This window comes from Bos taurus, chromosome 3 (genome assembly GCF_002263795.3).
Source record: "Bos taurus isolate L1 Dominette 01449 registration number 42190680 breed Hereford chromosome 3, ARS-UCD2.0, whole genome shotgun sequence".
NCBI lineage: Eukaryota > Metazoa > Chordata > Mammalia > Artiodactyla > Bovidae > Bos > Bos taurus.
Window position 1 is genome coordinate 117422740 of NC_037330.1, and position 18147 is coordinate 117440886.

The 18147-nt window shown below is 55.0% G+C and overlaps 1 protein-coding gene across 3 annotated transcripts in view; it reads left to right on the forward strand.

Annotated features, from left to right (window-relative positions):
* The window catches only part of SCLY (selenocysteine lyase), a 30126-nt gene extending 12456 nt beyond the window's left edge, over positions 1–17670 (forward strand). For all 3 annotated transcript variants that reach the window (XM_059884940.1, NM_001083804.1, XM_005205028.5), the window contains 9 exon segments: positions 435–615; positions 4027–4154; positions 4335–4499; positions 5572–5678; positions 12055–12091; positions 14707–14790; positions 15295–15394; positions 16568–16643; positions 17325–17670. In XM_059884940.1, coding sequence (XP_059740923.1) covers positions 435–615; positions 4027–4154; positions 4335–4499; positions 5572–5678; positions 12055–12091; positions 14707–14790; positions 15295–15394; positions 16568–16643; positions 17325–17478 — 1032 coding nt within the window. In that variant the 3' untranslated portion in view covers positions 17479–17670.
* Positions 17671–18147: the final 477 nt, after the last annotated feature.

Below are 18147 nucleotides of genomic sequence, written 5' to 3' on the forward strand. Positions count from 1 at the left end.
CGCTTTGCTTCTGGGCAAGCGGAGCTGTAGGATCAAGTACGGGAAGTAGACCTCCTGAGTCAGAGGGCTTATTTGATGGATGCACCAGGCGGCCCTTAACAGGGGTTGCGCCAGTTCACACTCCCACCAGCGGTGGGTGCCTGGGCAAAATATGCTTTTTTAACAGATTTAGAAAAATTTTAATGTATAACGTTGCTTAACAACAATAACAAAAATCAGAATTCACCAGAAGTGAATTCTGACATTTCTGAAAATTGAAAAGCCCCAGATCTTTGTATTTGGGTCTTTCAGAAGGCGCAGCTCAGGAGCTGAATTTCTTTGAGACCATTTTTTCCCACGTTAGCCAGAAAAGAAACTGCAAATGAGAGCGGTTGTCACTCGACGGCTCCCCTCGGGTGGTTACTGTAAGTGACCTTTCCACTCTGTCTCTGCAGTCAAATAATTTAGTAATCCAGTCCGTGGTGAAGCACTTCCACAAAGTCCACGCCGCCAACGGGGACACGGGCGGGCATCCCAACCCGGTGGACGGGGCCCTGCCCCACATCATCACCTGCACCGTGGAGCACGACTCCATCCGCCTGCCACTGGAGCACCTCAGGGAGGAGCGCGTGGCCGGTGAGTGACTACTGGCCGGCCCGGGGGCCACGTGGCCCACCTGCCCTCTGGCACCCGCCTGCCAGGCCGTGCTGTGGTGCGACGCTTACACGGCCTGTGCTTCTTCCAGACTTTCCCTAAGGGACAAATTGATCAGTGTGTGGAACAGGTCATTTATCACTGAATGGTGCATAGACTCTTGTGTGTGATCACACACACACACAAACACACACCACTATAATCAGTGTGTGGAACTGGTCATTTATCATCTAATGATACGTAGAGTCTTGTGTATGATCACACACACACCACCTCCTGGTTGCCAAGTTGCTTACTCTCCCATAGTCCAGTGCCTCATAAGACTTGAAGACCTGGAAAGAATTACCACTTTGCTCAATCCAGAGCCCAGCTCACCATGAACTCTTCGTTCTTTACATGGTATGGTGGTGGTGTCCAACTCTTTGCAACCCCATGGACTGCCTTACCAGGCTCCTCTGTGGAATTCTCTAGGCAAGAATACTGGAATGGGCTGCCATTTCCTCCTCCAGGGGATTTTCCTGACTTAGGGATCAAATTCGCATCTGCTGCATCGCAGGCAGATTCTTTACCACGGAGCCAGCAGGGAAGCCCTTTGTGCACGATAAGTAAATGCATATTTAGTAGCACATCTATAAACGCTAACTCGTGGTTTTCATTCTTTGATTTTAATCATTAAGTCTTGGCTTCCTCCCTCTGGTAGAAAGGAAAAGGACGCAGTAGACATGACTTCTGGTGGCAAAAACAAGAACAAGTGCCCTCCTGCTGGGAGCCCTTCTCTCGGCACAGAGGAGGCTCGGGCCTCCCTGTGAGGGGCAGGGGTGGTCCAGGGCCCCCCAGGAGGTGCCCCTGCCCATGGGGTCTGAGGGCAGGTAGGGCTTGCTCAGCAGTGGCAGTGGCCCTGGTCACTTCCGGTCCTTCCTCCACTTTTCCTGTGATGTGGCATCCTGAGACATAGGGTGTCAATACTAGTATTTCAAAACCAGTTTTTAAAAGTCATCATTCTCAGAACAGCTGAGGTTGAACTCTTCTTGGAATAAGACAGTGCTTTTCTGTTCAGCGTTCGCCTTATTACCTGGTCTTCCTGGAAACCTGGGGGGAAGCAGGGAAAGTGCTTTTATCTTAAGGACAAGGAGTGGGACCGAACTGCTCGGTCTGACTGTGAGCCTTGTTACTGGTTTTCCCATTCAACTGTTTTCCTGTTCAACTACTGGAAAGGGTTTTCTCTTTGTGATCTTTCCTGAGAGGACCACTTTAACCAAACAAGTCAGGTCCGACTTCCTTGTTTAAACTAGTTCCTCTTCATCCCTGTCGCACCTGTACAGGGAAAGGCAATGTAACGCATTGTCATTAGTTACTGTTACAGGTTACCTCATTTAAAATTACACAAGTTTTTACAAAGTATAGACACGCAGGGATAGAAATAATGTAAAGATCTGCAGAAAGGCTTCAAGAAAAGCAAAGGTTCTTCCCCAGCAGCCCTAGTCCTGAGGCAGCCGCCCTCGAGTTTGCCGTCAATACTTTCTCCCGCTCAGTATTATCATTTTAGCTGCTTCCACTTGAATACTTAGGCGCTTACAAACATAACCTCCATTTCTCAGTTTATCACTCAAGCACCTGTCTGTCGACTCCCTGGTGTGAATGGGGACTTGACCTTGCCTGTCTCCCACCCCTCACCTCCACACGCCCAAGTGGGTTTGCTTTCGTGAATGTCCGCTTACGGAGACGGAACTCACACACTACACCCTGAACCCATTTGAAGTGTGCATTTCAGTCTCTTTAAAGTGTATTCACAGAGTTGTGTGACCATCACCACGATCAGTTATGATGCCTTTCATGTTCCCACAAAGGACCTCGTTACCTGTAGCTGTAACTGTTTCCCTCACCCCGGGCAAGCTGGTCCACAGAGTTGTCTCTGGAGATTTGCCCATTCTGACTGTCATGTGAGGGAATCATCGGATATGTGGCCTTTGTCATTGGCTGCTTTCACATAGCACCGTGTCTTCAAGGCTCACCCGCATTGTAGCCTGTGCCAATACTTCATCCCTTGTTATGGCTGAATGGTATTCACATTTTATCTGTTCATCATTGATGAACATTTGATATTAATATGAATAATGCCATTAGGAGCATTTGTGCAGAAGTGTTTGTCTGGATGTATGTTTTTGTTTCTCTCGAGTATCTATCAGTATCTATCAGTATCTATCTCTCTTGAGTATCTATCCAGCAGTTCCCAGGAGTGGAACTGCTGGGTCTCATGGTAATTCTGTGTTTCACCTTTCAAAGGCTCTACTTGTTTAGCCCTAACCTTTGTATTCCACAGGAGTTGCCCCATTTTACTTTCCCACCGCTGGTGCCTGGGGTACGGGTGGGCTTCCGATTTCTCCGGGTCCTTGCTAACATTTGTCTGCTGTCAGTGTTTTTTATTACAGCCATCCTAGCAGGTATCAGGTGGCTCTAATGGGCGGGCTTTAATCTGCATCTCCCTGAGGACTGATGATGAGGAGCAGGTGTTCATGTATGTAGTAAAGAGACAAAACTCCTGGCTGGAGTAGCCTTTGCTTCGCTCCCCTCTGAGTCCCACAGTGGAGGCACCAGCAGCAGCCGTCTCTTGCTGCCCCCCCGCCCCCTCCCACCCCCACGCCAGGAGCCCGCCTGGGCCTGCTGGCCAGGCCAGCGCCTCTGCCGCCCACTTGTGGGTGTGGGGTGGGGTCCTCGGGTGTCAGAACCTGGTCCTCTGCCCTGCTCTCCGTGTGTGCACCTGAACTCAGCTGACCTCTGGGTCCTTTCCTACTCTTTGTGGAGTTAGTTTTCACCTGTCCACAACCTGGGTGGGTTTCCCTGTTGGCATTAACCTGATGCCACCATCTCTGTGTATTCTGGGCATGGCTCAGAATTCCTCGTCCACAAGTTGCTGCCCATGTTGAGAAATATATCCGCTCTCTTGTTTCAGTGGGATCTTGAGGGGAAAGTGGGTGTGTCGTCTTCAGCATTTTGCACCCGAAACCTGGGCTTAGTTACCCTGCCTGTCTGCCATGTGCAGTAGCAGGGGTCTAAGTGCTGGGGCAGTGCCAGGTATAGGAGGGGCTTAAGGAGGGCTGGGTCAGTGCCGAGTGAGTGAAGGTCACGTCGCTGGCACCTCAAGATGCTCTTGTGAACCAAGCTGTCTCAGCTGCTCACAGGCCCCTCAGCGGAGAACAGAGGGTCCCCAGAGACCCCACCACTAAGACTCATTGGTGAAGCCTGCAAGCCACTGTCTGTGGGCCTGCTGACAAAGAGTGGCTCATGTTCCTTCAGAGTCTTCTGAACCTTCACAATAAATTGCTTTTTCACTGTGTCCCATTCCAGAGAGGAGGCCTTGTTGGGCTGACCTCACATTTGTGTCTTACTCCTCAGAGGTCACCTTCGTCCCCGTGTCCAAGGTGAATGGGCAGGTGGAGGCTGAGGACATCCTGGCGGCCGTCCGCCCGGCCACGTGCCTGGTGACCATCATGCTGGCCAACAACGAGACGGGTGTCATCATGGTGAGCTGCTGTCCTCCTGGGGAGACCGACGGGGACGCGGGCTTCTGGCCCGGACTCCCCTTTTCCTCCATTCTTTAGTCTGGGAACTTCCGCCACACTCTCGCTCACAGCTCCTCGTTTCTTTGACTCCGTCTCCATGGAATCAAAGTGACCGCCCACTGTCTGCTCTCCCCTCTCCAGCCCGTGCCTGAGATCAGCCGGCGAGTCCGAGCCCTGAACCAACAGCGGGTGGCAGGGGGGCTGCCGGGGGTGCTTGTGCACACGGATGCTGCCCAGGCCCTGGGGAAGCAGCGCGTGGACGTGCGGGACCTGGGCGTGGACTTCCTGACCATCGTGGGGCACAAGGTTCGTCCGCCCGCCCCCCTGCCCTCCCGCAGGGAGGCTCCTCGACACCCGTGAGGCTCACCCCTGACCAGAGCCTAGGGCACCACTCACCCTCCCTCACCTGGCGTGCCTGGCGTGCCTGCCCAGCAAGGCCCTGGGTCAAGGTGCCAGGCGGACTGTGGCCCTGTGGCCAGGCAAGGCTGTGGAGAGGGTAGAGGGAGGGGGTGGGGAGGTAGGGAGGGAGAGGGTGGGGGGTGGTCTCAGGTGGGCTTAGCCCGGGAGTGAGTGTTCTCTGCAGCTTCCCAGGTGGCACAAGTGGTAAAGAACCTGCCTCCAGCGCAGGAGACGTAAGAGACGCGTGTTCGATCCCTGGCTTGGGGAGATCCCCTGGAGGCGGGCATGGCAGCCCACTCCATATTCCTGCCTGGAGAATCCCATGGACAGAGGAGTCGGGCGGGCTGCAGTCCATGGGGCTGCACAGAGTCAGACATGGGTGGATGACTGAGCAGCTGCAGAGTGTTCTCTGTACTCCCAGCCCACCCCCAGCCCCACCCAGCAGGGCTCAACAGTGAGGGCTTGTCTAACCTGATTCACAGGGCAGCTCAGACAGTGAAGGTGTGCTTTTAGCGACCCTCAGCTCTAGGCTGTGCTGGGGAAATACTAATAGTTAGCAGTAAAGACCCTTCTGAAGCTCGTGTGTCTCTCTCCAGCAGCCAAGAGAACTGGGAGTATTTTTAGTACTTTCTTCCCAGCTGGTTCCCAAGGGAGTGAGTGTGCCCACCTGACGCGCCGGCATGTAAAACTTCTCCCTAATGAGGCTGTGAGAGCAGGAGCTGCCCACAGGACAGCCCTTGGCCACCTCTGGCTCCAGCCCATCCGTCAGTCTCTCCTGTGGCAAGCAGGTGCCCTCTGCCCCTGAGCTGGAGCCCAGCGTCCAGCACCTGCCCCACACCCATGTCTGGACAGGTCCCGGCCACGAGGCCGCAGAAAGCAGGGCCATCACGTTAGAGAGCATCTCCGTGTCCGTCTCAGCATGTGCAGGAGAAGGTCCCCGAAGGTTCTTGTTGGATGAGTGACTGGCTTTTCCTTTCAGTTCTACGGCCCCAGGATCGGAGCGCTCTACGTCCGAGGGCTTGGTGAGCACACCCCTCTCTACCCGATGCTGTTTGGAGGCGGACAAGAGCGGAACTTCAGGCCAGGGTAAGGCAGGAGGTGGACGAGCTGTCTGACCAGTGGCTGCGCTGTGCGTGTGTAGGGCAGCGGCCCTTCTGCCTCTTGGAAGCAGTGTGATAGACCCTCCGCTGTGTCTGACATGGCTCCACTGGCTGACTCTGCACTTGGGACCCACGTGCGCGCCATCTTGCCGGAGAGGGTTCAAAGCAGATGAAGGAGTCTGTCTTGTGGCTGCTTCAGTGCGTCAAGTTCCTTCTGTTATCTGGGCCCGGCCGATGTAGAGGGGCCACTGCACCCCACCCCAGTGCCGGCTGAGATGTGCTGTCCCCCCTGACTGGGGGTGCACAGGGCCACGTGGGAGCATCTGGCTTCCTCTCCACAAGCTCCTGTGTCCTCGGGCAGTGGAAGCGGGACAAGCACCACACATGTTGTCAGAAACGTGATAACAAGAGGGAGACCAGACATGCGCTGCGTCCCTGGGGTTTCTTTTGCCTCCTTTATTCCAGAGCTAGAGCTGAAGAAGCCAGCGACTCAGAAACACCAGTAAGGGCTGATGAAGAGAGCCCAACGAGCCCGCTCTCCAGCTGGGGGCAGGGAAAGGACATCCTAGAAGACGGAAGGCTTCTAGACAACACCAGCTGTCCTCCAGCCCTCACCATGGACGCCTGCCTCCACCCGCACCTGCACCACGGAGGTGCCAGGGGGCCCAGACTTCTGCCCACACACACTGTGCCAGGAAGCCACACCCTCCAGTGCCAGGCAGGGCCCAGGGAGGAGCCAGGACGCCTGCCCCGCCACAGCGGTGCGCACCCCCGCCCCCAACCCCGGTGTCAGCGGGGCCCGTGGGGACCCAGGCAGGGCCCAGGGAGGAGCCAGGACGTCTGCCCTGCCACAGCGGTATGCCCCCACCTGGTGTCAGCGGGACCCGTGGGGACCCTGGGCCTCGGCCCACATCCGTCACCAGCAAGGTGCCCCCTCCTCTTGGGTATTGACCTGGACTGAGCCGGGACCCCAGACGTCTGCCCCTGCCTGGCAGTGATGAGCAGGGTCAGAAAATGCCAGCTACTACAGAAGGGTTAACAAACATTGAGAATCATAAAATAACATACAGACGTTCAGGTTTCAGTTAAAAATTGCTCATTGTACAAGAGACTATCAATAGATGCCAACACTGAAATGACAAAGATATTAGAATTGACTCACAGGAGGTTTTAAGGCAAAAACAATAAAATGCTTTAATGACCTATTATGAACACACCTGAAACAGAAGAAATAGAAAGTGTCAGCAAAGAAGAAGAGCTAGACTGAAATGTTAGAACAAACGATTTCAACAACCAAAGTAAAAAGGCCACGGACAGGCTCACCAGCAGCATGGGGCAACAGAAGAAGAGACTCGGTGAACTGAAAGAACAGAATTAACCAATATTAAAAAAAAAGACTGGAAAAAATTGATCAGAGCCGGAGAGACCTGTGGGACGAATAGAAGATCTAACATGCATTTCACTGAGGTCCGAGAGGGCAAGGAGAAGGAGGATGGGATGAAAAAGAACTTGGCAAAGAGACAAATTTGGAAAGAGACAAATTCAGAGATTCAAGAAGCTGAACAAAACCCAACCAGGGTAAACCAAAAGAAATCTAAGATACAGAAAATAAACTTCCGTAAGTGAAAGACAAAGGAAAAATCCTCAATACAACCAGAGGAAAAAATAAACAACTCCTTATCTCTAGGGAAAAATAATTCAAATGATAGTGGATTACTCATCAGAAACCACAGAGGCCCAAGGAAGTGAGGCAGAATTTTCCAAGTGCTCAAAGAAAAGGCCTGTCAATCCAGAGTCATGTCATCCGGGAGAAATATCCTTCAGGAACAAAGAAGGAATCAAGATGTTTTCAGATGAAAGAGAAAACTAACAGAATTTGTCACCAGAAAACCTAAATGCTAAAAATGACTAAAGAAGTTCTTTACACAGAAAGGAAACAGTAAAAGAAGGAAACTTGGAACAGCAGAGAGAAAAGAGAAAAGCAAGAATATAGGTAAATAAAATAGACTTTCCTTCTCCTCTTGAGTTTTCTAAATTACATTTGATGGCCTAAGCAAAAATCACAGCACTGTCTGATGTGGGTCAAAATGTATTGCAGGGGGCTTCGCTACTGGTCCAGTGGTTAACAGTCCACCTGCCAATGCAGGGGACATGGGTTTGATCCCTGGTCCAGCGAGATCCCCCATGCTGTGGGGCAGCTAACCCCATGCACCACAACTCCTGAGCCTGCATGTTGCAGCTACTGAAACCCGCACACCCTAGAGCCCTCTCCACAGCAAGAGAAACCATCCCAGGGAGAAGCCCAAGCGCTGCGGCGGAGCGCAGCCCCTGCTCGCTACAGCTGGAGAAGAGCCCCTTGCAGCAACAGAGACCTGGCACAGCCAAAAACAAACAAATAATTTTTTTTTAATGTAAGTGGAAAAAATATTTATGGTGATTATTTTATGAATGGGGAAGAATAACAGATGTATAAAGAGGTACATTTTCTATTCTTGAACTTCTGAAAACTGTTTAAGTTACTCATAGAAAAGTAGGAAAAAGAAAACAGAGGAAAAAATAGAACAAACTGAAAAAATGGCAGACTTAAGACTGAATACCAACTATTACATTAAATATAAATGGAATAAATGTATCAATTAAAAGGCAGAGGTTGGCAGAATAAGTTTTTGAAAACTGATCTAACCATATGCTGTCTCTAAGAAACTCACTTCAAATATAGCAAGTTGGGGACAAGTGTATCATGTATATCTTAATCTAAGGAAAGCAGACCTGTCTACATAACATGAGCTAAAGGAGACTCCAGAGCACAGACAATGACCATAGGGTGAGAGGAATAGAGTCGGCTCACTGAGAAGACACGGCATCGTCATGTGGGTGCGCTGAACAGTGCAGCGTCAACACACATGAGAGAACAAAGCCTGGACTGAAAGGGAAAGAAGACGAGTCCACAGTTATGGATGGACACTCCAACACCCGTCCCTCAGCTATGGATAGAACAACTAGATGAAAATTGGCCAGGGTATAGAAGAACTCAAACGCCTATCAACAGGATCTAATCAACATGTTTGGAACTTTCCACCCAACAACAGTAAGATACCCATTCTTTTCAAGTGCCACGGAATATACACTGAGATAAGTCATATTCTGTACCATCAAACAAACCTCAGCACATTTAAAGAACTGAAATTACACAGAGTGTTTTCCTTAACCACAGTGGAATCAAACTAGAAATCAATAACAGAAAGATAATAAGAAAATCTCCAAATACTTAAAAACAACACACTTATGAGTAATCCATGGGGCAAATTACTGAAATGAATGAAAATACACTTATCAAAATCTGTGAGACACAGTTAAAGGCTGGCTGAGAGGAAACTTAGAGCACTAAATGCACATGTTAGATAAAGGGACGAATCTCAGATCACTGAGCCCCCATCTGAAGCACCTAGAAAGAGAAGACCAAAATAAAGCCAAAGCAAACAGAAAGCATTAAATGATAAAGATGTGAACAGAAATCACTGAGATTATGAACAAAAATCACTTTTAAAAATCAATGAATTGAAGATCTGGCTCTTTGAAAACATGGATAAAATTGACAAACCTTTAGCAAGACTGACCAAAAAAAGAGAGAAGAAACAAATTGCCATTATCGAGAATGAAACAAGGTATCACTGTGGGCCCTAGAAGAGCCCACAGAATAAAATTCTTTTTATTATCAAAAAGAATAACGGAATGCTACAAAGAACCTCACATACATGTATTTGATATGAAGAGTGGACTACTTCATCAAAAAATATAAGCTACCGTAATTCCCCTAATATGAGGTAGCCTTTCAACGTTTGGTGCTGGAACGCTTAGACATCCATAGGTAAAGACAGACATCAGCCCAAGTCTCACGCCTTATAGAATGTAACTGAAAATAGATCATGAACTGAAATGTAAAACATAAAACTGTAAAAATTTTAGGAGAAAACCTTCAGAACCTAGAGCTAAGCAAAGAGTTGTTAGACTCGACACCACAGGCATCCATAAAAGGAGAAGTTGATGAACTTCATCTAAACTTTTCCCTGAAGAAGGCTTTGTTTAGAGGATAAAAAGACAAGCTGCACATTAGGAAAAAATGTTTTCAAATGACAGATCCGCCAAAGGGCTGGTACCTGGACTACATAAATGAAAAACTAAATACACAACTACTATACAACCCAGGAGTCTCATTCCTGGACATTTATCCCAGAGAAGTGAAGATGTGTTCACAAGCAAAACCCGTGCCCAAAAGTGATTAGCAGCTTTATCCATCACAGCCACGAACTGCAAGCCACCCAGATGTCCTTTAACAAGCAGGCAGGTAAACAAGCAGGGGCACGTGCGTGCTCTGGAACTCCCCTCAGGGCTGAGGAAGAAGGAACCCGGACACACACGACAACCCGGAGGAACCTCCAAAGGATTTTGGCGAATGCAAACAGCCAAGCCCTCCACGTTATGAACTCTGTGATGTCACTTACATGACAAAATTCGAAATGTCCTCCAGGGTTAAGGAGGGAATGGGGCTGAGGGTGTGGGTGATGATGAGTGGGCGAGGTTACAGAAGGGCTGCAGGAGGGTCTTTGTGGTGATGGCCGTGTCTCTGTCTGGTCAGTGTCCTGCAGTGCTAGCAACTGAGTTCAGGATACAGAGTGCCTCTGTGCTGTTTTTTCCAATACATTTGAATATTGGAAAACATAGACATGTGAATCTATGTTCTCTCAAAATAAAAAGATTAATTAAAAGAGAAAGCAGGAAGAGAGGGGAAACAAACAAACAAACAAAAAAAAAAGGAAGAAGAAGGACATCCCTGGTGGTCCAGTGGTTAAGACTCCGCCTCGCAATGCGGGGGATGTGGGTTCAATCCCTGGTCGGTCACTGAGATCTCACATGCCACAGGGCAGCTAAGCCTGCACACCACAACTCGAGAGTGTGCGCCCTGACAAAGATCCCACGTGCCGCGAGAGAGATCTGACGCAGCCAAATAAATAGATACTAGGAACAAGGTGCGGAGAAGGCGATGGCACCCCACTCCAGTACTCTTGCCTGGAAAATGCCATGGATGGAGGAGCCTCATAGGCTGCAGTCCCCTGGTAGGCTGCAGTCCATGGGGTCGCTAAGAGTCGGACACAACTGAGCGACTTCACTTTCCCTTTTCACTTTCATGCATTGGAGAAGGAAATGGCAACCCACTCCAGTGTTCTTGCCTGGAGAATCCCAAGGACGGGGGAGCCTGGTGGGCTGCCGTCTATGGGGTCGCACAGAGTCGGACACAACTGAAGCGATTTAGCAGCAGCAGCAGCAGCAGGAACAAGGTGGGGAGGGAGAAGAGGTGGAACGGCAGCTGTGCCAGAGTCTTAGGGCAGCTTCGTGGGCAGACAGGTGTGGGAGCAGGTTCTCATGACTCTGGGTGGGGGTGGAGGGCTTCGGCGGGGCAGGGGCAGGGCTGGGCTCAGCCCAGGTCACAGACCTTGAGCGGTGCGTTAGCTCCAACCGCATCATCCTACAGAGGAGGATGACATTAGAGGTCTCAAAGCCCTGGATGGAGCCCAGAGCTCCTGGCTCTTCCCTGTCCACCCCGCCCCACCCCCTCCAGACGTCAGAGCCCATCGCAGGGACAGACTTGACCAGTAAACTTGTCCAGGCAAGGTCAGTGGGACCTTGTTTCCTGTACTGTCTGTGCTGTTCATCTGAGTCCATTTATCTTGCTCTCTGTTAGTAAACGAGCAGGAAACAGCTCCAGAGGTTTAAGAGAACTTTATTTAGCGAAAGCGGAAAGTTAAGTTACTGTTTTGGTTTTTCCTGAAATGGAGTGAAGCGTTGTCGTTTTAGTTTGTTAGATTAACACGTGGGAACCACTGGTCAGGGTTCTGTCCCCTCCTGCACAGCCATGCACGTGCACGCATGCACACACACACACACAACACCCCAAATCCCTAGTCACCAAAGATCCACCCCATATTACAGCTGGGAGGCTGCAGGGAGTGGGGTGGGGACTGAGTACCTGGACCTTGGCTGGGTTTGGCAGGGGGACCGAAGAGACAGGCTCTGGGGCCTGCGGCCGGAGGGGGGTTTCTCGCAGGGAGGGGAAGGGTCCAGAAAGAACTGTCACTTGGCCGGCCAGTGACAGCTAGGGCAGACTGCCCATAGTGCACTGCACCTGCTCTCCCCGGGCCACGACCATAGAGGGCTTGGGGGCTGGCAGCTGCCCTCGTTTAGGAAAGATGTTGGTGTGACTGTCTTTACTTGAACACCTGACTTTCATATGGCTGGGATATCTTCCAGGGGTGTTGGTTAATTACTCTGCGTGGAAACGGCACTGAATCTCTTGTCTCTTATAGGACAGAGAACACCCCGATGATTGCCGGCCTTGGGAAGGTAAGCCCTGGGGGCCTCGGACGGATGCAGCTCGCTTTGTCCATCAGCGTGCAGGGGAACCTCAGTCTTCCTCCCGTGTCTCTTCCTCACTCTCACCCCATGTTCGGGGCGGGGTCCCCACCGAGAGGACCCGTGGCACCAGCCGGGCGTCCTGCAATTCAGCTCCATCCTGACACTGCCCACCCTCAGGGTGAGGGCTCGGTCCCACAAGACCCCCACCCCCGAAAACTTGAGATGCCAATTGCCACCTGTGCTTGTGACCAACTGGCTGTGAATCAGACGTTACCATGACCCGCTCCTCGAGTTCAGTGGGTCTGCTAGAACAGCTCACAGAACTCAGAGGAACTAGACCACTGACCCCAATAAACAGTTTATCATGAAAGGGTGTGATAAAGGATGCAGGTGGACACCCAGAAGGGCAGGATGTGAGAAGGGCGTCCATGCCCTCGCCAGCACCCCCCTCCCAGCACCTCTGTGCTCAGCAACCTGGAAGCTCTCTGAAGCCCTCCTCCCGGGGTTTACTGGAGGATTCGCTCAATCATTAACTCCTTTTCCAGCCCCTCTCCGCTCTCTGGATGTGGGGCCCGGGGCACTGAAAACCCCACGCTTCTAATTCCGGTTCCGTGACCAGCCCCCACCTAGAAGCCCACCCAGAATCACCTCATTAGAGCAGGAAGCACTCCTGTCATCCAGGAAATTCCAAGGGACTTGGGAGCTCGACATCGGAACCAGAGTCCAAGGCCGAAATTAGAATAACACAGCCCTCTCATGCCACAGTGACTCGGGGAAGTCCCGGGTCTCGTCTGTGCAGGGCCAGGGCAGACCCCTGGGCACGTTCTGTGGGCTCACAGCAGTTTCCCAGCCACTCCAATGGGCGGCCCCGGCCTCAGAGAAGGTCACTTTCATGACCCCAATAAACGGACCAATGTATTAATAAGAGAAACCTCGAATTTTATTTATCAACCTGGAGACATGCTTTTTAGGATCCTTGGAGTGGGTTTCAGGTGCCTAGCATTTGAAAGGAACAGGCTCTCTTTTCGAGTCGTCTAACATAAGAAACAGCGACATCATTCCCGCAGGCTTGCTCGTCCCGGGTCCTGCTGCCCGCCCCCTGCACCGCCCCCCTGCACCGCCCCCCGCCCCCGCCGTGCCCCCGCGCCCCCCACACACACCTTGCTCCCCCCGCCCCCGCCTGAGCCTGGCTGCCCCTCCCCTGAAGACAGGGGCACAGTGCAGCCTCTTAAGGAGGCTCCTTCCCAGGACCAGCCGGCGGCCCAGCAGCAGCTGCGGCCCCTCCCTGGCCGCACACAGCCTCTCTGACCCTGCCGTCACTCGGGGCGGGGGCCCACCATCGTCGCCCCCTTGCTCAGCCTGGAGCCCCTCGGTGCACTGAGGCTAGGACCCCCCCTACACTCTGCTCACCGTCCCCGGGAGGCGTCTGTGTCCTCGCCCACCAAGGCCAAGTCCAGGTCTCCTGGCACTCTCCGCCCCTTCCCCGTGGGGCTGAAGGCAGGCCCCTCCTGCTGTCGTCCCCTTCCCACCCCCGCATCCTCACACTCCCCTTCCTGTGTCCTCGGCCCATGGAGTGGCCTGCACGCACCCCCCTCCTCCTGAGGCCTGGCCTGCTGCTTGCTCTGCTCCCCTGAAGCCTCAGAGAAGGCCCCCATTTGCTCTGTGACTTCCAGAAGACGTGGGGCCAGTTCTCGACCCCGCCCCGGCCAAGTGCCTTCTCTGCTTCCTCTCTTTCAGCCCCCTCTCCCGGCCTGGTGCTCATCCCCCCCACCCCGGGGCTCTGACGCCAGCCTGGGTTCCGGTCTTCCATCTGCCATCGCAAGGCAGACCTTGACCTCCGGGGAGCCCCAGGTCCCCACCTGCTTTCTCGGCCCTCAACGTGTGCTGCTATCTCTCCCCAGGGTGCCCCCTGCCACCCGGGCTCTTGCTGAGAAACCCAGGAGGTGGCCTTGGTCCTCCCCATCCTCGCCCCCTGCACCTGACGCGGCAGCTGGTCCCGTCCGTCCAGCCTCCGCCACAGATGAAGACCTGCCCCTTGTCCATCTCCACCGAGCCTAGGCCAGGTCTCCCCCGCCTTTTGTGTGGACGCCTCGTGCATGTTCCACAGAGCACCCAGCTGTGAACACACAGGTCAGGCGGCTCCGACCCAGCTTCAGCATCCAGGTTTCGGCTCAGAACCTGCCATCACGAGGCCTCCGGGCACCGTCCTCCCGCTCACACTGTTCCAGGAGCGCTCGCCCTTCCCTCCTCGGCCTCCGCCCGGAACGCCCTTCCCCGGGCTCTACACTCTCTTCAGGGCGCCCACCTGAGGGCAGACACGGCCGCCTCTTCCCCCGTCCTGTCTGTCTGTCTGTAGAGTGGACAGGGACAGCCTCCGGTCACTGACTGGGGACTCCGCAGGGCCCCGGGCGTCAGGACGCCTGACAGCTGTCAGATGCCAGTCGACAAGTGAAGGGCAGACAGTCGGCACGCGGCGCGTGTCCGTGAGGCCCGGGGAGGAGCAGTTGGAGGCGACATCGCCTCTGCCCTTAGGAAGCAGAACCTCCGCTGCTGTCTGCCCCCCACCCCTGCCCATCATCACCCACACCCTCCTGTGTCCGCAGGCGGCCGAGCTGGTGGCGGAGAACGGCGAGGCCTACGAGGCCCACATGCGGGGCGTGCGCGACTACCTGGAGGAGAGGCTGGCGGTAAGTGCCCGGAGCCCGGGGGGTGGACGCGGGACCGAAACACCAGGGACAAGACACCTGATGCTTCTGGAAGACCCAAGTGTGCTCAGAATCTTTCTCTTCCAATTTACCTTGCCTTTCACACTCAGTCTCCCTGAGTATTATAAGGAGATGCTTACAGATAAAATAATAATTCTGTGGGGCTTCCCTGGGGCTCCATGGTAAAAGAACCCGCCTGCCAGTACAGGGGATGGGGTTCCATCCCCGGGTCGGGAGGACCCCCTGGAGAAGGAAATGGCAACCCATTCCAGTATCCTTGCCTGGAGAATCCCAGGGAGAGAGGAGCCTGGCGGGCTACAGTCCATGGGGTCCCACAGAGTCGGAGAGGACTGAGCTACTAAACAACAAGAAAGAACAATCACTCTGTGTGTTGAGGGCGAGGCTTTGTTTTCCAGAAAGTCTGAAGTTCAAACAGTTGTGAGGAGGGGGGCTTCGAAGACATGACACATTTTGTGCGTTTTTCAGGCTGAATTTGGTGAGAGAATCCATCTGAACAGCCAGTTTCCAGGCGCCGAGCGGCTCCCCAACACCTGTAACTTCTCCATCCGGGGACCCCAGCTCCAAGGTGAGGAGAGGGCCGGCTCAGGCCGTCGAGGGGCTGGTCGGGGGCTGAGGGCAGGATCGGCCCACCGGGCGCTGTCCGAGGGGCTCTGATCACAGCTGCTGACCGGCTTGGGGCACTGAGACCACGGAGGCAGAGGCGCTCAGCACCCCCAGGGGCCCACGCCAAAGATGGAAGGGAAGGTCAGATGAGCAAAAGGTCAGGCCGCTGGGCCCAACTCTGCCGCAGTTTTTACAGAACACTGTGAGCGGTGGGGAAGGAGAGGCAAGCTACTAAAGCCCGGCTTGGGGTGAGGCTGACGCAGGTGTGCGCCTCCTCCTCGGCTCCGCCATCACCGCCTCCGCTTCCCGAGCGGAAACCCTGGGGCTCAGGTTCGGGTTCGGATGACTCGTCCCCCAGACGCCCGAGTCCCTGAGGCTGGAGTCCAGGGCGCAGAGCATCCTGTCTGTCTGGGAGGGGGCTCCGGGGGCCCGGAGAACTGCAGCTCAGTTTTCACTTCTTAGCCGAGGTCGTCGCCTTGAGGGTCTCCTGCTTCGGACCATGCAGGAGCCCCAGGGCGGCCGTCACTGGACTGAATGCGTCCTCTCTGGGAAGGAGGCTGTGGGAGGGGAGTTCCTCAAGTACCTTTCCCCCTTTTCTGGGGCAGACTTTATATTCTCTGAGGGCCTGTGTTAATTTAAACGAGACAGGTTCCTTGTTCTGATTGAATCAGCCCTCACTGATGTGTTTTTTTGGCCACACCGTGGGGCTTGTGCGAGCTTAGTTCCCCAACCAGGGATCGAACTCAGGCCCTGGCAGGGAAGGCGTGGGGTCCTAGCCACTGGACCGCTGGGAAATTCCGTCAGTGTGTTTTTGTTTTTTTTCAATCTCCATGCTTGTGAAGCAAGAAGGCTTAACAAAGCCTTAACAAAGGCAGCTCCCGGTGTCTCCACCGTTAACACACGGAGACGTCAGGATGGACATTCTTACCAGGCCAACACAGCACTCAGCAGGTGGCTGGTCAGGGTGCCGCATCCTCGAGGCTGGTTTCAGGAGGAGGCGCTCCCCCGGGTCCCGCAGTGGCTCCCCACCCCGCAGCCAGAGAGGCCTGTGCCCTGGGATTCGCCAGGTGGCAGCAGGGAAGAGAGGCGGCCGCCGCTCAGCCTGCCCTCAGTGGCCTGTGCTCTGTCTCCTCAGGCCGCGCGGTGCTGGCTCAGTGCCGGACTCTGCTGGCCAGCGTGGGGGCCGCCTGCCACTCGGACCTCGGGGACCGGTGAGTGCTCCACACAGCGTGGCCGCAGCATCTGGGGCGCGTCCCTGCACCAGGCGGCAGGGAGCTCTGTGGCCTGGCAGGGACCGGGGGTGAGGGAGCATCGCAGGCACTCTGGAGGGCTGGGGGAGCTGGGCTGGCCCTGGAGATGGGGCAGCGTCTCAGCGTGGGGCTGGGGCCGGGCTGGAGGGCCAGGGCCTCAAGACAATCGGGAACAGATTTGAGTTCCGATCGCTCCCCCTGCCAGGAGCAGACAGAAGCAGGAGGGGCCGCTGTGGGGGCTCAGGCCCTGGGAGCAGCCTGGTGGGAGGAAGGGAAGGGGGTCTGCTTTCTTGCGGGGGTGGGGGGCCTGCAGGTGGGAGGGGAGCCGGATGAGGCAGCCTGTGCTCTGGAGAGAGCAGGGCTGGGTCCTGACGAGCAGGGGCCCTCACTCGAGGGAGGCCGGGGCTGTGGGAGACCACACACCACTGACCAGGGGCCGCAGCCTCCTTGGCGCAGCAGGCCAGCCTCCAGCCGCAGCAGTGGCTGCGCAGCCCCTCTGAGAACCACGCCCGTTAAACTCCGAGGGGGTGGGAGGCCTCTCCCGGGGAGGGGCCTGTGGCTGCCTCCAGGGGGACACCACATCCTGCCACCCTGGAAGCATGGAGAGCTGAGTCCCGTGGGCTGACCGGCTCCCGCCCGCAGGCCGTCCCCAGTGCTGCTGAGCTGCGGCGTCCCCGTCGACGTGGCCAGGAACGCCATCCGGCTGAGCGTGGGCCGCAGCAGCACCCGGGCTGAGGTGGACCTCGTCGTGCAGGACCTGAAGCAGGCGGTGGCCCGGCTGGAGGGCCAGGCCTAGCGCCTGCGGGAGCCCCTTCCCTGTGCTGAGGGCCCGGCGCTGGCACCGCCGCCCCGCAGCACCCAAGGAAGGGGAAACGCCGTGGCCGCCTCCCTGCTCCCCTCTGGGAAGACGGGCGAGCTTGTCACAGGCATCCCCTTCCTGGAAGGTGGCATTTTTATCCGAAAGATAAAATCCTAGCATTTATCACCAGCTGCTACCATGAACGAAGGAAGCGTGATTTTCAGGGGCCGTCCTGGCCTCCCCGCACTTGTCTGCAGAGAGGGCAGTGTCGCCTCACCCCGGACCCTCCTCAAGGCCTTTCCAGAGGCGGGGGCTGCTGCGATCAGGCCCCCTTCCCGCGGGGCACCCTGCACTTCCCGCCCTGCCCATCCCCCTGGTCACCTGCCGGTCCCTCGGCCGTTGGCCACTGGGCACCTCCCCATCACCCCCGGGTCCCTGCCGCCCCTTCCCTCTGATCTCTCGCTCAGGGTCTCGGCTCCTCAGTCAGCCGCAGGCGCCCTGTGGTCGGGTCATCCCCGGGGTGGGTGAGCCTCCATCCCTCACACCCCTTCCCTCCCAGGTGTATTCGGGAGGATTCTGGGATCCCCACAGATGCCCTGGGGTGTCTGAATCACGTCAAATGTTGTCTGTGGAGACATTTACATAGGAGTGATTTTTTTAATTGAA